Source organism: Cydia splendana, chromosome 18 (genome assembly GCF_910591565.1).
Source record: "Cydia splendana chromosome 18, ilCydSple1.2, whole genome shotgun sequence".
Taxonomy (NCBI): domain Eukaryota; kingdom Metazoa; phylum Arthropoda; class Insecta; order Lepidoptera; family Tortricidae; genus Cydia; species Cydia splendana.
Window position 1 is genome coordinate 8,938,524 of NC_085977.1, and position 12,906 is coordinate 8,951,429.

Here is a 12,906-nt window from a genome sequence, read left to right on the forward strand (position 1 = left end):
ACGAGTATTTTTTGACTCAGTTAAACAACGTTGCATACAATACTTTTTCTACGACCAAGCACTTGCTTTGAAATAAAATTGTGAATTTAACAAATATTTTTAATTCAAGAAGTAGCAAAAATGGAGGGTACGGGCGGGAAAAGAAAGAAAGAACGAATGAAATTAAAAAAAATGTCTATGGTTCACTTATTTGTCAGAGATGACATTTAAAATACGGTTGGCAACACTGTATTTCATTCAATATTATTTAAGTGGTCATTTCACGAAGTATCGTAAAATCGCCAAAAAGATACTGCGTGTATGCACGAATTCTTTTTTTGGGAATAGACTAAAGACTTGTCTTGACAACTATAAGGTAGGGTTTTAAGGTGTGTGCACGACCCTTTAAATGACAAATAAAAGTACGGGAGTAGAAAAACTACTATTACTAAATCCTGTGTTATGAATTTAATTCGGGTTCGGGGCTTTCGGGTAAGCGGCCGAAGCATAGGTAAGTACAGCGATACCGCAAAGTGCAATAATTCAGCAGGAAACGTCAGATTCAAATTATCACAAATTTACTTTTTTTACGTTTTCTATAGCAATGCAGTTAGCAGCAATGCTGCACAACAACGTTGCGGGACTAACACTGGTGCAGTCTGAATCCGAATGTAACCCTAAGCGCCACTTGCACCATCCCACTAACCCGAGGTTAAGCGGTTAAACCGTTAACCCAGTGTCAAATTGTACTGGTAACCATGGTAACTCCAGGTTTGACCGGTTAATCTCGGGTTAGTGGGATGGTGCAAGTGGTTGGTGGTGGAAGTTTACAATAAAATTGTCCACAACTCTTCAAAGTTCTTAGGTCCTTACCCTCGTGACACAAAGTTTACTTTTGCTACTTAGATCCGCACTAGTAACAGGTGTATACTAGGTCTGATACTAGAAGAGTAAGTAATGACGTATACATGAGCCGTGCCAAAAGGTTCGATGTTATTATTACCCATCCGTTTGAATATTCAGCATTCTTGTGTCTCGAATATTATTAAAATAGTCGCGTAATCTGCACGAAAAACTTACTTTACATCGCGTAGACTGTCACGTAGACAAAGGAAGGAAAAAAATCGACCGGGATACTTGATCGACCGTGATTAGCTTTTGTATTGTTTTCCCGCTATCTTCAGTTACCCGTGAACAAGATGCATGTAACTGCATCGAAATATCGGGAACTCGAAAACAATACAAAAGGTAATCACGGTTCACATCCCGGTCGATATAAGCAAAGAGAATAGATAGTATAGAGGGCTATTGCCATAGTAAATTTTGTAGTCGTGACTACATTTACATTTACATTTACTGCCATTAAAACTTAAAATAAAATTGAAAATGTATAGATTTATCAAAATATGTATACGGATAAATGATTTTTAATTTTTATTGTTCCATACTGACCCATGTTCTTTCACTGATATGTGTTAAAATTGTTAAATATCAAACGGTGTCGTCAACGCCATCTAGCCGAGAATAGGCAAAAGGTAATGGCGCTATCTATTCGAGAATGACTTTTTCTTGATTTCCGAGGCACGTTTTTTTCTTAGACTTTATTTATCTTATACGGAGTTACATATAATATCTTTGATATAAGTCTAGTGAAACTAACGATTTAGTCGACTAAGGCCGTGAATCATTCAACACTGGAAGGACATTCAACTAAAGAAAACGTCAAAAGATACGTCACTTAGCGAAAATAGTTCTTATTCACAATGTCGGTGCCACCTTAACGATCTTGAAATATATTTAGAACCATGGCGGACTAATTGCGAGCGAAAATAGACTGGTATGTATTATGTGGGACGCCAAAAATTCGCAAAGCAATCAATCGCGTTAGAAATTGAATCGCATCGCCATTGTTTAGTTGCCAAGCGGACCCCAGGCTCCCATGAGCCGTAGCAAAACGCCGGGATAATGCGAGGAAGATGATGACGATCGTAATTGTTTTGTTCTTTAGAAGTCGAACAGGGAGCCAGTTAAAAGATCTCAATTAAGTGGAATTTGTCAATGAAAGATTAGCGAGAAGTAAGTTTAGTTTAAGGATTTGCAACGTCTCGATAAGCCGAGTATAGCGCGGAGTACAAGTTGGGCCTTATAATGATGTTAGAGAAATCTTGTTGTTGCAAAAAGCCACCGACCCCGTCACCTCCAGACATCACGTATTAACTGGGGGGTGTTCGCCCGAGCCCCCCACCCACCTTTTCATTGAACTGTGCCAACCACAGAGAATTCTAAAACCTATTGGCCAACTCTGAAGTTGTAGGTACAATGTATACTTCAAAAATGTTGTGACGCGATTTTGCGTAAAGATACCTTAGTACCTATAATTTACCCCTTGATGCTACTATATTAACATAGAAACTCGTTGAATTTCAAAACACGCTTATTTATGCTTAGTATTTGGTGCCTAAACACAGTAGGGACTACATCACTATGACAATAATGTAAATGTCTATTAACCCTAACATTATTTCTTTTATTAAATAATGAATACAATCAGGCGTTACTTTGCGGAAATCCATATTAATTAAAACCAAAATATTACTTTGCTAATCCGCGAAAAGATAACGTGCTAGTCAATCAGTGCTAACCCGTTATAGTCCCTGGTGTTCACTTAATTATACGGCAAATGATGATGATGGAATTTCCTTTTGCAGGGTTGCTTCTTTTGACTCACAGATTGATTTGGGAAGGGGAGCCAATCGAATTTTTGATGCAAAATTTTGACTTAAGTGGGGGTGCCCCCCCAAAATTTGCAAAAAATAAAGTTTTGCTATGTGGTCAAGTTTGGTATCATTTTCGTGTAACTCAAAAATGCTAAATTCGTCTCTGATATTTAAATTATACGGGTTTCATATAAATAATTAAAACGAAAAATAAAAAATTGCTGTTTAATTTTTTTTCAAATAAATGCCTAAATTTTTCTTATAATTATATATAAACAAATTCCATGAAAAAGCTCTACTATTTCTCGTTATAAAAAGTATACACATGGCATATTTAATTATAAAAATGTAGAGACAAAAAAATAACTTTGCAAATTTTTATTTTTTGTTTATATATAATTATAAGAAAAATTTAGGCATATATTTGAAAAAAAATTAAACAGCAATTTTTTTTTTATTATTTATATGAAACCGTATAAATTAAATATCACAAATGAATTAAGCATCCTTGATTTACCCGAAAATGATACCAAACTTGAGCACATAGCAAAACTTATATTTTTACAAATTTCGGGGGCACCCCCCCTTAAGTCAAAATTTTGCATCAAAAATTCGGTTGGCTCCCCTTCCTAAATCAATCTGTGAGTCAAAAGGAGCAACTCTACAAAAGGAAGTTCCATCATCATCAATTGCCGTATATCGCACTTTTTTGTCGTGAGCGCCACGGATTATTATACTTACTTGCGTATTTTTACATGCAATTAATGTTCCAACCCTGGCACCACAAAAATAACCGACCGCCCGTCAACATCTCCTGAGTATGCCTCGTAGAGGGGCGAAACACGTGTCTAGTATTGTTCTTTTGGTGGTGGTTTGTTATATTTATTTGCGTATTTATTTTTGCGGTGGGAGGGTGGGAGTGGGAGCATTAATTGCATGTAAAAATACGCAAGTAAGTATAACGGGTTTAGCACTGATTGACTAGCGCGTTATCTTTTCGCGGATAAGCAAAGTAATATTTTGGTTTTAATGTATGGTTTGTAACAAAACGATGCAATTGATTTTATTTCAAAATTTATAAATTCAGTGACCATTATTGGTGTCATAAATCGTAATAATGTGTAAGTACGAGTACATACATAAGTAACTCCGGAAGTTAAATAAAATGTTTTTTTTTTTACCTTTTTCAGCACTGTCAATTAAATGGCTGACAACAGGATCCCTACTATACTTAACTTTTTAGTAAACCATAGACCGTGTTCTAATGTTGTATCAAAATATTGATGATGATAACAGTGGTATTATGTACCTTCATTTATTTTGTTTAAATTTATAAGACAGGCATGAATGTCTGCTATATTACTTTTTATTTTTGAAGAAGGAATAAAGTAACTTGATAAGTAATTCACAGTTACGAAAAATTTACTGAACAGTGTTTATTTAATCATTATTGTATTTGAAATTCAGTAGGCCATGACATGAGGCATGAATCTGGCGTAGGCGGAGCACGTAGACTTACGAAAAATATCTTTGTGTATCTAAATATAGCGGTTAATATGCAAATGAGACATAAAATGCCTAAACTATGGCTAAAATAAAGCCGAAGCAATTACGTGTGGATAATCTTCACTAATTAGCTAAAATGGTGACTAAATTAAACTACATTTCCCACATTTTGAACGCGCACCTTCTGAACAAGAATGTATTTTGTCAAAGAGCAAATTCCTTCATTATAAATCTAAGCACGCTTTAATTAAGTCGAAAATGGCAAAGGATTTGATGCTATTTGGTGTTGTTTGTTTTTAAATTGGCAATTCTGGCATCTAAAGCGAATTGTGTTATTAGAAACGTAACGTGACATGTCACTGCAGAGTTTGTAGTCACATACGACGTATCGCCGTAGACCTCTAGTAACAAACGAACCGCTTTTTGCGCCGATTGACACGGAGCCATTCCACTCGACACGATTGCTCTCGATCGATGCAACGCAGCAAATGAGGGCACTGGTTTAATACTTTAGAATTCGAGTTTTTTGTAAGAACTGCTTTTTAAATTATATTAACTTCTGTACTGTTGTTCTAAATCACGTGGCGATACACTTTACTTTAGCAGGCCCCACGCCCTACAGTTCCTGGATTCTTGAAAACGGTATTAATTAAATACAATGCAAAAAAATATATAACAATTTTTCTAAACTCTTTTTTACAACGAGTATGTACTCTGAATCAGCTGTAGTAATAGTTGACCTTCCCTGTATACAAATTTTGTATGCAGTTCAGATTCTGTTTGAATTATTTCTGTAGCCGGCTGTACATGTTGTATGTATATAATGCCTCCAACCGTTAATTTTGTCAGATTGAAAATTAAAAGCGTCGAAATACAATTTTCAATTTGCTAACGATCCTAGAAAACAATTGATAAACGAATAAAAGGCACCTAAAAACAATCATTATGAAATCAGACTGAAAAATATTAAGATTATCATGTGCGGTGCGGAAAACAACAATGAATTTTATGCCGACCTAATACGTACGTTGATAATATTAAATAAAAAACCGTAAAAAGTATATAGACCACCAGGTCTAAACTTGGCTGCCAAAGTTGATTGTGTTCGCCAACATCATTACTGGGAGCAATAAAAAATTAGTTTACGCATCCCGTACGTTAGAGAATGGCGCGCGTTCTCATAAAACAGTTTTATTGTGATATAAACAGGCTCCAGCAGACTCCCATTGACGCGGCGCCGGCACTCGACCTTACAGCTCGTAATGAGAACTTTTATGGTACCTACACGAGTTAGTATAAATAGGTACACAACGTAAACGGAAACATGGCCTGGGGTACGCCAGGAAATTGGGAAACAATGTTTGCGTAAAACGAACAATGAGAAAGGCCTTTACTCGTGTACCTACTCGGTTTATACTGCGTTCATACCATGGTGGTTCGGTACGAGCGTACCGATGTGGCGCTCTCACGCCCGCTCGACACTAACTAATACTAAGAGTACTTGTTTCTTTGTCTTATTCCTTTTTTATTTTTCAGGTTTTATGGCCGCTTTTGTACTACTATTTGCGATAAAAATGGTTTATTTGAAAATGGGACAGGGCGGTAAACTCTGTAGGGGAAAGGGAAGTGAAACCAGACAGCGGATAAAACCGGATAGCCTTCTATTTCACATTCTAAATATCGCTTACTCGCTCTGTGAAGTAAAATAAAAGGGTGGACCGTGTTGTCCTTCGTTTAACGTCTCTGTTAAATTAGTACTTGTTTGAGACTATGTTTCCACTTTTCTAAACAATTAGTATGGCGACGTGGGTACTTAAGTTGGGCACTAACCGTACTAGTTACACGTCAAGAAGTACTACAAGCTTCTACTTACTCATAAATAGTTTGTTAAATACACTTGTTTACTTATCCTCGTTTTTAATATGTATTATCCGGTGTTACCCTACCTTCCCATAATAAGTACGTAATTGTAAATGGTGAGGTAATTGTAGAGTGATACCTATTTAACAGCAGTTGTAGCTTGATTTGAAGAAAAATACACAGTAGTACGTAGGGTTCTGTAGGAATACTAAGAAGGAAAAAGGTTTCCCGTAAAAACCTGAAGGTAATATATTTATGGCCGGTACTGTATCCACGCCAGGCCTCGACAATTCAATGATGCTCTATAAAAATAGTACTAAGAAAGACTTCTGCGTATTTTGTGTTAGTTTAGTAGTACTTTGGATAGGTAATCTATTTCATCTCTTGTGTTATCTGCATCAAACTGGGGGCCTTCAGAATTAAGGTTTAATTAAATTTAAGCAAATACCTAGATGATTTCAAATTGACAAGTCACAAATAATTATTTAGATAGAACTTCTATTTCATTGTTAATTGCTTATGAATTACTTCAAAATTATTTACGGAATAACTCATCTGTTACAAAGACTTTTAATTGGTATCCAGTCAAATGTTTCGCCAGTCCTACCTATTTTTTATCAAACGAACTTAATAATCTCTACATTTCAATACGATACTGAAAACAAAAATTCATATTAGGTACGTTAAAGACAGCGTCGATGAATGGTGAGTCCGTTAAATGAAAAGTATTATCACAGAGTAGCAATACTCTACCTATACAGTGTACCGGCTCTACCATAAGCTTAATTCATGGCAAGGGCAGCCTTCCAAGTTTCGACTCAAAAACAGACAAATTGAATGACATCGCTATCTTTATTATAAAATACCTCGTTTAAGGGAGAGCTAGCCCTCATCCGAACGAATCACCCGTTGAATGGATTTTGTTCCGAGTTAGATTCTTTTTTCGGATGGAAAAGCTTTGTGTTTGCAAGTGCCATTGTTGTCCGATACAGCCACTAATTTAATTTTATTAATGGTCTGACCATCCCGATCGCCTTCCTATACGCACGTTGAGATATCAAAGCAGTCTGTTTTTTAAATGTATTTTTGTCCTAGTTGGTAGTGGAATAATTTCTACAGGATCATGCAAAAGACAAAATTATGCAAAATTAATCACGTGAAAATGATAAAAAAAATACTACTTACAAAAGGTACCTTCTTGCGTAAAGCAACCCTTTGTTTGCAGCAAAGGCGAGCAGTTGTCAGGTTTTACTTAATAACAATAGGGGTTCATACAGTCGAGGGTCTTCACGCTTTATAACGCAAGATATTAAAATTACCCACCCTTGCATAAAATCTACGCCGGCGTAAAAATGTGTCTCACCGGCGTTGCAGTTCCCAGTCACTTTATTAGCTTCTTCCAAGAAAGTAAAAAAATTACGAACGTCCCCAACAAATGCCTTGTCTTTATTTTACAATTTTTCATATTAAAAAATGTACCTGGTTGGTATTTGTAGTAAAATGCTACTCATAACTTTCTCACTAAACCATAACAAATTGCACGCGCTAATGATAACAAAATGTCATTATTTTAGATATCAAAATGTACGCTCAAATTAGCCTCCAGAGCTTTTGTCCTGTAAGTAGTCATGTCATGACAGTTTCGCGTCAGTGGCGCTAGCTTCCGCTTCCAAACAAGACCATTTTTTCGGCATTCGGATTTACATTATATATTTCCACACGTGCGCATATTGTGATACGGAATGTCCGTCTGATTCAATTTTATTAATGGATTTGGACGTTTGCCCCACTGACTGTGAACACATCCAGTCTATTTTGTCGCGAGACATATCTTATTGCGACGACCGATGATTGATTTTCTGATCTATGGTATTGTATTAGAGTGCACATTTGTTTGCGAATGATTGATATTCCCGTATACTGTATGTCGAGCCGCGACCGGAGACTACTAGTCTGGCTCATTAAGGTCTTATGTCATGTTGTATTGTATACTACATGCGGCATTTATTATGCGCAGGATACATTGCATTGAGTCAGAGCACATATGAGTTGTCAACAAGGCCGACCTGCCTGAGGAGCATTTACGATATTGCTTTTAGACTATTTATTTACTATTGGCAATGAATCCATTTTCGAATTTGGGTAATTTTCATGTAATTGTATTTCTACATAGGTATGGTACTGATAGCAGAAGCACAACCCTATGGGTATAAAAGTAATTACTTATGATACGTTTGCGAGATCAGTGAGTACCTATTTAAAAAACGTAATTAAAACTTTTGTCTTTTTATTAGGCTCAGAGCAACTAGGAACCTATCTAGGACATAAGCTTAGACAACTTTGTTTGCAGAGGACCTATTATGAACAGTATTTAAAATGCATACCTACATAATGTAAAAGATAGCAATCAAATTGCTATCTTGTCCTAACATAATATTTTCAGTTTTTTTTAATAACTGCCTCATGTCAGAGGGATGGAAACATGTTGTAATTAATAACCTTTCTGTATCTCTTCTATTTAGTTTTCTCATACTCGACTGGATTTTAATTAAAATCTTGGTAAACACACTTAGTTTTTCTCTTATTACTTTATGCGGTTAATTACGCAAACTTACATCATGTACCTAATGAGTGCTCTCTCAAAGAGAAGTTAATTTATTCCGCGTACTCACGTTCGGACCAAACATTTATTAACATAATAAAGTTGAAGTTGTAATAGACTGAACGTTTTCTATTTTTGATGCATTTCAAATATTTACCTATTAAAATGCTATAAAAAGTTCAAACGTGGACATTAATTACATTTTTTAACCAAACCACCTCAAACGAATACTACATATCTGCATCTATACGTATCATATCAGCCGATACCGAAGAAAATATTGCTAGACATACGCCAGCAACATGCGGTACAATGATTACGATGCATAGGTACTGGCCTAACCTACCTACTGGTTACAAACCGGGTCCAAAAACTCCAAAACATAAATTTATGAGATCCAAGGATGCCACCTATGGTCTATGCCGCTAGGTCCGCCAATGGTATGGCTGCTACACGATAACCGCGTCGAGTAATCGGTAAGCATTGTGATTTAACAGTTTTTTTGTACTTGTTTCAGAATGTGTTGGTAGAGAGCGGTAGCAGTGGCCGAGCGACGATGGCAGCCGTTAACTCGGTAAGCATGACAGATGACGATTGAAATTTTCCTATTTTAATCTTTAATTGGTTGTATGTAATACTCGGAACAGGGACGTATTAAAATAATAAAAACAAAATAATTTCAGTTCAAGGAGAGATAAGATGTGGCAGGACCCGTGAATCCTTTCTATTTTTTTTTAAATGCTAGTGGCTAAGATGCGATAAAGTTAGGGTCGAGAGTTGGCCTTCCTTGGACGATATTATGCTTACCGAGTAGAGATGGGTAGGGGTGAGTAAATACTGAGAATTTACTCGGTATTTACTCAAAGCACCCGATAAATACCCGCATTTACTCATTTAGGTGGGTAAAAACGATTGGTTATAAAATATTCAAAAATTGAGATTTAAGAACAAAATTGCCTTTTATTGAAGAGTGCTAACGTGTATTAACAATATCTATAAAATAAAAAGCATATAGGACGCTTAATTTAGGAAAAAAAGGTAATTATTAGTGTGAGGCAAATTGTGATAATGCATAGTTAACAATTTTGTTTTAAATAAGAAAGTATTTACTTTAAAAATATGATACTTAAATTCTATCGATGTTCTAGATAATCTAGATAACTACATGTCGCGCAAAAGTGCGTGTTTACGCGGCACTTACGACCTTTTATTAAGGGTTTTTTTAAAGAAAACTCTAAAATGGCTCAACCGATGATGTTCAAAATATTGTTTTTTGTACTCTATTATACGGCTAATCTCCCGATATGTTTTCATATTTTTTCTGAACTTTGGTTCTAAAGTTATAGAGAGATAAAAAATATTTTGGCCATTCGAAACGGTTTTTTTCCAAAAATATTCAATTTATCAAAAAATGTTCTTAGAAACATATCAGTTATTTTTAAAGACCCATTTTATGATGTGCAACACGTTGGTGGTTTCTGAAATTTTTTTTTGTGCCAATTATTACATATGTATATAATAATATGGAGTGGCCTCCTTAAAAATACATTTCTTACAATTTTGAGTACTTAATCCAGTAGCGGCTTACAAAATACACCTATATTTCAAATTTATATGGCCCTTTCCGCACTCTAAATAGTTTATACCCACCAATTTGGGTATAAACGAGTAAATACGGGTATATTGAGTAAATACTGAGTATTTACTCGGTATTTACCCGTGAGTATTTACTCACTACCCATCTCTATTACCGAGTGCTAACAGGATTTAATTGTGTTAGGATAGGTCACGTGGTTGGATTCTCATCTCACCATCAGCCCATCCCTGATTATATTCTCTATTAAAATGTAATTAACATTTTGTATATTACGTAACGGTATTTTTCGGTATAGCAATCACAATCCATTTTAATAGTATATATTTAAATCGAGACATAAATCCACACTTATCGTACAATAAATATTGCCTACCCACTCACTTGCTTTTGGTAACTGTAGCTACCAGCTCTCACCCTTATTTTATTATAATAATAGAGGTCACTGAAAAATATCAAGCATGTGAGTGGTTAAGCTCTATTTAGGACTACCATTTTTAGCGACCCAATATATGTACAAAAAATACAAGCAATGCTCATCTTAGACAAAATTAAACCATAATTGAATTCTATATACCTACATATTTTAGTCACTCTACGCAGTCGCACTAACAGCGACTATGTCGCGCGAGTGACTAAAATTAAGTGAGTTAAACCATGAAATTAGTTTTATTTAACCCTTGTGCATGTATAGTGTTACTACTTTAAGATATATGCGTTGACGTAGTGGGCACTTTAAGGAGATATATTAAAACTCCTAATTAAGTAATATGTTTCACTCAATGAGCTCTATCCTCCGAGTACGTAACATGATTTAGCGGAGACTAAAACGATGCCGGCGGCGCCCGACGACGGGGCTGCATGTTAGAGCTAATGCCTCGGAACTTCGCTTGTCTCTGCATTAACCTCCGATCCAAGAACAAGAGAGACAATTTGTAGGCTTGTTAAAATAAACACTCATGGGCATTATAGCCCACATAGCTTGTTCTGTTGCCTGGGCCAGTGATTGATAGAGTGGGCTATAAGGAGTTCGTGGGGCGTAGTGATAATTCAATTTAAAAGGTAAAAAAAAAACAAAATTGAAGGGCAGGGCGAAGGGAAAAGTTAAAAACAATAGAACTGCGTCCCTCACGAAACTGATATTGAAACTAGGACAAATGATCATTATGATAAGTTGCTGTTAAGGAATACCGTATAAGGACATGCAGTTGTTATTGCAAATACATTAGGACAAAAAAAACCCATGTTAGAACTACGACATATGATGATATTCTGAGCGTTAGGAGATAGGACAAATGAAAAGTATGTATTAGGGAATGTAACAATAGGAGAAAAATCTTTAAGAACAAGTACGGGCAATCTTTTCGCGACCAATAACAGATCAATTTTAAAAATTCAGGAAGATTTATTTATTAATTTCCAGTGACGAGTACCTATGATTTTATTACTCGTAGATATAGATATGCTAGCTTTAGATATAGATAGGTACTATAAACTGCCGTTCAGCTAAGCGTATTTTTTCTCGGCCATAAGGCCTCGTTTAGAGTTTTATAGTCGCTCATTGAGGTTCGTAACTGCGAGTTGGATCATCAATGGTCTCTCCCAGGTATAACGTGCCCAGTTAAGCGAGAACCTTGTATTTGAATATAGCCCCCAATTTTAAGCCGTTTTAAAAGTATTTAGACAAGCGGGGTGTGCCATATGGAACTGGTAGGTTGTAATGCTCGCGAGCGGCCATGGACGCCTTCCAAATCACATCGCATTTGAATAGCGACTGCAGTTGGGCAATGCCGGCTAACGACTTTTATCGACTCAATTCTAGGTATTGGTTCCTAAGTGCCGATAATTTAGTATCAATATCGCGGTATTGCATTCAAATCAAGACGCTGCTTCATATTCGATGATAGTTAATTATCTCCTGAGAGGCCTGAGCCACCTACATAAAGTTTATTGACTCGTACCTGTATTAAAGATGACTCACATTAAACCGGGCTGTGTCCGGGCCGGAGCTTCCGGCGCATCATTTTCTATGGAAAGCATCACGTGATCACCTAATGTCATAGAAAAGTAAGCGCCGGAAGCTTCGGCCCGGACACGGCCCGGTCTAACGCGAGTCATCCTAATGTTTCAAAAACTTAGCAGAATCTGATCGTTAGCCAATGTGATAGGTATTTATGTACTTAATTTGTTAATTACCTATTACATCGGCCTTTCAGCAAGTAATCATATCACGAAATTATACTTAACAAGTTCTTCTTCTTCCTCGCATTATCCCGGCATTTTGCCACGGCTCATGAGAGCCTGCCCAACTAGCAAAATAGTCGTATAAGAATTGATTTACTCAGCCTGTAATCGTATAACAGCCGAGTTACGGTTGTTGAAGCACCAATATATCGTATTATAGCGGTTAACTCGACTATTTAGCAATTTTCACTAATTAGTGCTATAATCATGTCGTATAAACGTTTATAGCACTATCTTTTAGCACTTTTATTCCACCTTTTAATAAATGCTGAGTTAGCGCTACTAAATCACTTTTATTCAGCATAATTGTTCTATTAAAATCATATAACAGCTATAGATTAGCTAATTGTCTGAATAAGGCGCTTTAATACAACTGTTACTTAACTCTCTTCTCTGTTGCTATA

At 36.1% G+C, this 12,906-nt stretch overlaps 2 protein-coding genes across 3 annotated transcripts in view; one reads left to right on the forward strand and one right to left on the reverse strand.

Moving 5' to 3' along the window:
• The window catches only part of LOC134799522 (AF4/FMR2 family member lilli), a 287,646-nt gene that overhangs the window by 81,585 nt on the left and 193,155 nt on the right, over window positions 1-12,906 (forward strand). For both annotated transcript variants that reach the window (XM_063771941.1, XM_063771942.1), the window contains exon 2: window positions 9,182-9,238. In XM_063771941.1, the coding sequence (XP_063628011.1) occupies window positions 9,221-9,238 (18 nt within the window). In that variant the 5' untranslated portion in view covers window positions 9,182-9,220. The remainder of the gene's footprint in view (window positions 1-9,181; window positions 9,239-12,906) is intronic.
• The window catches only part of LOC134799545 (CAAX prenyl protease 2), a 271,391-nt gene that overhangs the window by 8,538 nt on the left and 249,947 nt on the right, over window positions 1-12,906 (reverse strand). The gene's annotated exons all lie outside the window — the stretch shown is intronic.